The 7,803-nt window shown below is 34.6% G+C and overlaps 1 protein-coding gene across 1 annotated transcript in view; it reads left to right on the top strand.

The window, feature by feature from the left end:
- Positions 1-2,774, top strand: part of HELRODRAFT_160821 (hypothetical protein) — a gene marked incomplete at both ends in the record, with an annotated part of 3,176 nt that extends 402 nt beyond the window's left edge. The window contains 6 exons of the mRNA XM_009017751.1: positions 102-142; positions 475-618; positions 735-1,523; positions 2,005-2,112; positions 2,258-2,300; positions 2,749-2,774. Coding sequence (XP_009015999.1) covers positions 102-142; positions 475-618; positions 735-1,523; positions 2,005-2,112; positions 2,258-2,300; positions 2,749-2,774 — 1,151 coding nt within the window. The remainder of the gene's footprint in view (positions 1-101; positions 143-474; positions 619-734; positions 1,524-2,004; positions 2,113-2,257; positions 2,301-2,748) is intronic.
- Between the last annotated feature and the right edge of the window lie 5,029 nt (positions 2,775-7,803).

The following is a 7,803-nucleotide window of genomic DNA, read 5'->3' as shown; positions in this document are numbered from 1 at the left end:
CACAAAGCAACAACAACAACTACCAACAACAACAACCAACAACAACAACCAACAACAACAATATAAATATTACCACACATAAAATTTCATTGGCTCTTCAGTACCTAATCCAACCCTGCCTGACCATATTGGCGCCTTCATGGTTAATAAAATAAGAAATAAATAAATACAATATTGTATATAAATTGAATGAATGAATGAATACAATATTGAATATGAATTGAATGAATGTATGAATGAATACAATATTGAATATGAATTGAATGAATGAATGAATACAATATTGAATATAAATTGAATGAATACAATATTGAATATGAATTGGAATGAATAACGTGTTTTATCGAATAGTTTTTTGTAAGCGTTGTCGAAACCAAAAAATTGATTGAAGCATTTTTAAAAATAGAGTTTAAAAAAGTGAATGAATAAATAAATGAATGACTAAAGGAAATGGAAATTTTCAAAACCACTCAGGGCCGGGGGCTGCGAAGGGTGAAGAACAATAGCAACAGCAGGCAGGACTCACAGGAAAGCACCGTCAGCACCTCGTCGTCCATCAAAGAGTTTGAACTCTTCCAGCAGTTCTGCTCTGTTGATGCTGTTTGTGATTTTCAACTGGTTTGTTGTTGTGGCTGTCCTTGTTTCACTGTTTGTCGGTTGCTGAGTTCTCTTGTTTTTATGATAAATTTATGAAAAATAACGACTAAACAAAATATTTTACCAAACAATTCTAGAGTGATCACTTGCCAAATCATCACCAGCAACAACTGGTCAACAACAATTGTCCAGCAACACAACAACAACAACCACAGACCCAACAACAACCACAACCACAAACCCAACAACAACCACAAATCCAACAACAACAACTGTCCAACAACACAGCCTGCAACACTCTCGACTATCAACCAGACACCAGCAACTTCACACCTTCCCACAAATCGACCAACCGACCAACGGCTCTAATTCGAAACTCAATTAATGATAAGTTAGATAGGATATCTATTTTGAATAAAACTCCTGATCAAAAATCTGCCAAAACTGCAAACACAATTTCCTCAAAAATAGCATCCCAAAATTTAGTCGCCTCTCACAAAAATCTAACAAGCAACCATCTAACAAATCACAACGACCAAACGGTAGCAACGAATTATCCATTACAAACTTATCCAATCAAAAATTATCTTCAAAACATTCCTCCCAGCCATCACCACAGCTTCAAGGATATCGTAACCGCCTCGAACTGGGCAAACACAGAAAATATATCGACGATTTATAGTAGCGAGTCAAAGCGAGACAACGGTCGAAGAAACCTCAGAAACAACAAAAATCGACTAAATGGTGGTTGCTCAACAAATTTTTTTAGCGATAGCTTGAGGTCGTTGAAGTTTCTAGCAGGTAAAGGAAGTAGCAGTAGTAGTAGTGGGAAGGGTGGAAGAGAAGGAGGAGTGGATGGATTGCTGAGAGATTACGGGTGCTTCGTGGAGTTTCTCGATGGAACGGTGGCGAGGTTCAAATTCAACGTTAGTAATACACTGCTGCTGTTGCTACTGCTGCTGCTGTAACTACTGCTGCATCTACTGCTACTGCTGCAATAACTGCTGCTACTGCCGCTGCTTCATTTCAAAATTTTCTATTTTCAAATTTCACTTATTGTTATTCGTTGCCGATTGTGAGTAATGTTCATTTTCTGATTAATTTGCCACTTTAATTAGAAACCAATTACATAAAGTTAATTTTGACTGTGCCTTGAATGAAAATTTATAAAATTTATATAATGAACTAAACGCCAACCCCGCCAGCAAGCACATTACTACTGCAGCTACTACTATCAGTAAAATTCGACCTCCTACACCCACTGCTACTACACCCATTCTAACTTCTTTAACCACTGTTATCTACTTTTTTTTACTGCGTTCACTAGAAAAACACAAAACTTGACTAGAAAAAAATTACAAAAATTTCTATAAAAATTACTACGAAATTTCCTGCTAACATTCCTAGAAACAGAGCATTGGCAGAGACCTGATGTCTCAAGTATTTGATAGCCTGAATCTTCTGGAAACTGATTACTTCTCATGCTACTACAGGGCCAGCGATGCTTCAGCGAAGGTAGAGACATCAAAAATAATAGTAAAAATTAATTTCAAAATCAAAACGAATAAATATTTGTTGTTATTTTTTATTATTTGTGGTGGCAAATTTGAAAATTTCAATTGCCGGGACGTAAAAGTTTTAAAAATTCATCATTCATTAGTTTTGGATTAAGGAGGATAAGAACTTATTGAAGCAAGCGAGAGGTGAGTTGGTTTATTTATTCAATTTATTATTTTTTTACAGATTTATTCATTCACTCATTCTTCCGTTTATTTACTCTTTCACTCATTCATATTCATTCGTTTGTTTGTTCGTTCGTTCACTCATTCATCCGTTTATTCATTCATTCGTTAATATTTATTCATTCACTCATTTGTTCGGTTTTAACTCGTTTATCTATATCATTCAATCGATCATTCAATTATTCCTTCCGTCATTTTCGTATTTAATTGAAACAAAACTATTAATTTTGTGATTACAAACGAGTTGAATTTGTTAACAAACAACAACACCAAACAGAATTAAAAAAAAGTCAATTTGAAATATCAGCAAAATGCCAAAATTAATAATAAATTACTACAAAAACTATACACAGAAGCGTTAAACATTCCACACACACAACACGTTACAGAAACAACAACAACATCCCAGATCACACAAACAACGACGCAATGTAATCATATAGTAGATAACATCAGCAGCAACAGGACAACAAACTTACATTAAATAAAAAAAGCAAGCTTGAAATAAAACGTTAAAAAACAAGACGGCATATTAACCTTTGACCTGATGACCCACAGAATGCAACATGAGGATGAACTTTGGGGTCAAATTCTATCCAAATGACCCCTTAACCCTTCAGGAAAGCATTACAAGGTACTCTCTAACTTAACTTACGTACCCACCTAATTAGCCATGGTTTCGTTGTTAATTATAGTCAAATATTGGAAAATAATAAATTTTGGTTTTCGCAATTTAAAAAATCATGTGCTTCTCATCAATTCATAGAATGTTAGGCTCTGAATTTTTTATTGGTTTCAAAATCTTTATAATTATTTCAAAATAATTTTTGATTTATTAATTACAAGTATCATTATTAAAATTTCGTAACTTTAAATATTTCAAGTAGGGTAGAAGTAAATTCTCAATGTTTTCTATACGGTGGGAATGAATGATTCAAACTAACTTTTGAGAAAAAGAAAATTGATCTCATAAAATGAGAAAGAAATATATTTTAACTAACTCTACTTGAATGAAAATTTTATTTTGTATAATTCTGTTTAAGATTTTAATTTTAGAAATAACTTCATATGTAAAAGGTATCAATTGTGTCTGCAAGTTCGACAAGATATCTCAAACAAAAAGTATATTCATTTAATTAAATAATTAATTAATTAATCACATGTTCAGTTAATTAATTCATTTTTTATTCAATTATTTGTAGTTTATTGTTTTTTATTTCATTTATCAACTGATCAAATAACATGTGGTTCATTAATTCGTTGACGTTTCACAGTTTAGTTTTGTTGATTACTCATTTCTTCATCCACTCCATTCACTCACTCACTCCCTCATCTACTCACTTTCTCACGTACTCACTCCTTTATTCACTCACTCGCTCGCTCACTCACTCACTAACTCACTCATTCCTTCATTTAGATTGCCTTGCACTCGAAGCACTCAAGCCCTCCTCATGTCGTACGTCGTCCAATCAGAGATCGGGGATCACCTCCCTGATATCCATGGCAACGAGCCGTCATACTTACTAAACTTTTTAAAGCTCAATCCTGATAATGATAATAGCGTCGGTGATGATAACGATGTCGGAAGCGAGTTTATTCAGCGAGTTTTTCAATTACACAAAGCCCGATGGTTTGTATGATGATCCATTTGTTCTCATTTTCTCCATTAGTTCAATAATTTTTTTTCATTACCTTCATTATTTAGCACGCAAATTTTTTATTGATTCACCATAAAACTAATCCCTCCATCTATTATCATTCATCCATCCGTCCATCCATCCATCTATCATTCATCCATCCGTCCATCCATCCATCTATCATTCATTCATCCACCCATCCATCCATCTATCCATCATTCATCCGTCCATCCATCTATTATTCATCCGTCCAATTATCTTAACGTCTATCCATCTATTCTATATTGGAATACTTCAATATTCATCGAGATGAGCTTTCGATGAGCTTCATCACAGTCATCCTGGCTTCATTTTTTGGAGTAAACCATATCGTATCATATTCGTTCATTCATCCATCCATCCATCCATCCATCACCAGCGGCTTATCATCTACCTGCTCCGACAACTGTTACCTCATCAATGCCAGCTTATTACCGCTTTACGGTACGCACATCATCAGCACTCAAGTACGTTCGTCATCAAATTTCATTTCATCATCTTTCCAATCATCACTCTATCATCACTCTATCATCACTCCATCATTACTCCATCATCATTCTATTATCTTTCAATCATCATTCCATCATCTTTCAATCTTCATTCTATCATCATTCCATCGCCATACCGCTGTCGTTTCTTTGTAGTTTTCTTTTTAATCACGTTATCATTATCAATTCTAATGTCATTTTGTTATTATCTAATCATTATTTTGTCGTTATTAATAACTTATTCTTCAAAAACACAACGAAGGACTCAAAAGAGAACCTTATAAATCTTGGAGTGAACGCTTCAGGATTGCATGCATATCAAACTAATCTGGAGGTCCATTACAAATGGTGTCACATGATGAGGATATCATACAAGAGGGACAAGTTCATGCTAGAGATGAAAAAAGATGATGGTGATGATGATGTTGGTGATGATAACGCTGATGTTGGTGATGATAATGATGATGTTTGTGATGATAATGATGATTTTTGTGATGATTATGATGACGATGTAGTAGCAGCAGTAGTAGTAGTTACGGCATAAGTAGTAGTAGTGGTAGGTGTGGTAATGTAAGTGGCGACTTTGTGATAATAATAACATCCTTCGCCAAAAGACTATTTTTTTAATATCACAACGAAAAACATAAAACAAAATAAGAAAATAAAAATAAACGAACACTAAAAACAACCCCCATTGCCATAGAAACGCTGGCCAGCTGAGAACAGAGATGTGCTGACATTCAAGATGTCCAGTCGAAAACAGGCCAAAAAGTTTTGGCAGCTGGTTGTCGAACATCACACGTTTTTCAGGTTACAAATTTTTTCCGTTTGAGTGAATGATAATAATGCTTAAACATGAAAATAAAATTTTCAATTATACCATAAAACCGGTAAAATGAAACATTTTTTAGAATGAAATATTCAGAAGCAGCAACACCACCTTCCACAAAATCTACTGCTACAACAACGTCAACAGCAGCCGCGAAAAAACTTTTTAAACCTCTGAGGTCAATAAGTCAGAGTTCATTCAAGTTCGAAGGTCGAACTTTGTACCAATCTCTGAAGGCCTCATCCATGATTTCGAGAGAGCAACCAACATTTAATAGAAGTATGTTTCTAATCAAATAAAGATAGTGTAATAGCTACAGTGTCTGGCTCTGCGTCGCAGTGACCGGGTTTGAATGCTTAGAGATCCCACCAATCACACTCAATACGTGTGATGCGTGAATGCGCGCGTATTCACATGCGTTGTGTGTGTGTTAATGTGTTTGTGTGTGTTGGTTCCTCTGATTGAGTAATGTGATGAGAGAAAATAACCGTAGCCATTAATTTATCAACACCATTTTACATGTTTGCATCATTTTACTCCTCACCCTCTTCATCATCTTTACCATCTACCTCACCATCATCATCACCATCTTCAGATTCCTTTCCTCAATCGAAATCTTGCTGCAGCTCGTTAGATGGCATCACATCACCTCAGTCACTCACATCACCAACTTCACCACCACCACCAGCCCCAACAACAGCAACAACATCATTCTATCGTAATCGTCTTGGTGATAATCGTGATGATGATCACCACATTCACGATGATGATGATGATGGAAGTGGTGGTGGTGGTCATCATTATCATGATGACGGTGCAAATCATCATGGTGGTGATGAGGATGATGGTGGCGGAGGTTCCAAATCGGATTGCTACGTTTCTGGATCAAGCGTTCGTTTGCCGTGTTCTTGTGGTTGTGGTTGTTGATGCTGTTTCTGTTAACGTTGTCTCTGAAGTGTTGTTTTGAATGAAAATTTTTGAAAATATAAATGAAAGAAAGTTTAAAATAAATACGTTAACAAACAAATAAACAATTAACGGAGTGAATAAATAAAAAACGCAGACATATCAAGTCAATCTTTCACTACTGACCAAAAACGATCCAAACTTAGAAACCATTCAACAGCAATCACAACAATATCCACCGCAACTACAACAGCCACAACATCAGCCGCAGCGACCACATCAACTGCAACAACCACATCAGCTACAGCAAAAACAACATCAGCAGCAGCAGGTTATTTGGCGAAAACCTCAACTCTATAGTCCACGACTTCAATATTCTTTCGATCAGTTAAACAGCAAAGGCATGTACAATAAACAGAATCATAGCTACCAAACTGAACAATATCAACAAGAACGACAGCAGCTGATGCAGCAGCAGCAATCACAACAACAGCAACAACAAACGCAATCGCTACGACCACTAACAACAAAAACAACGCGTTATTTAAAGAAAGGAAAGAATAGCATAATGTATGGAAAGCCATCAATCACATCAACAACAACAACTTCATCAGCTGCAACATTAACACAATATTCTTCATTCGATGTTTTAGACTCAAAAAATATCACTAAAAATTCGCGCGTTAGTTTGGGAATTTTCATATTAAAAAAATTATTGGTCTATATTTTCAAATAAATTAATTTATTTTAATTAAATTATTAACTTACTTTTACTTATTAAAATTAGAAGTAAGTTTAAATTAAATTTTTATTTAAAAAAAGCAGCAGTTGAGAAAATCGTCAACCGGTGATTTCAATGATTACGACGTCAACCTCCTCTCAGATGATTATTTGATCCCGAGCTCATTCAATATGGAAATATAAGACGATCCGTTTTATTAATTCATTCATTCGTTCGTTCGTTTATTTGCTCGTTCTCTCATTCATTTATTTATCAATTAAGTCATTAGTTTGTTCGTTCATTCGTTCGTTCGTCTATTCGTTCGTTCGTTGGTTCATTCATCTGTTCAGCCATTGATTCCTCAAATGTTCATTTCTTATTGCACGATATACTTGATATAATAAGATGACAATGTTAAGTAATTATATTTAAATCGCACATTTTCTTCTTCTTGAAATCTTGAACTTCATAAAAATTGGATATCATCGTTCATAGATTGTATCCATTCACTCGGTCATTCATTCGTTCATTCATTCGTTCATTCATTCGTTCATTCATTCGTTCATTCATTCGTTCATTCATTCATTCATTCATTCGTTCATTCATTCATTCATTCATTCAACATTAAATGCATATATTACTCATCGGTCTCACCTCCCATCAAAGTTAAACAATATTTGATGACCACAATGTAAATTAATTTTTTCTTCGAAAATGTTCACTTCTTATAAATCAGGTTTTTACAAATTAAACGCTGTCCAGTATTTTTATTCAGTTTCTTCATATATAAATAAATAAACATATTTATTTGTTTATTTGTTATACATAATGATACACGCCACAC

This window comes from Helobdella robusta, assembly GCF_000326865.2.
Source record: "Helobdella robusta unplaced genomic scaffold HELROscaffold_2, whole genome shotgun sequence".
NCBI lineage: Eukaryota > Metazoa > Annelida > Clitellata > Rhynchobdellida > Glossiphoniidae > Helobdella > Helobdella robusta.
Note: the sequence above shows the minus strand (reverse complement) of the source record. Positions and strands in the feature narration are given on the sequence as shown.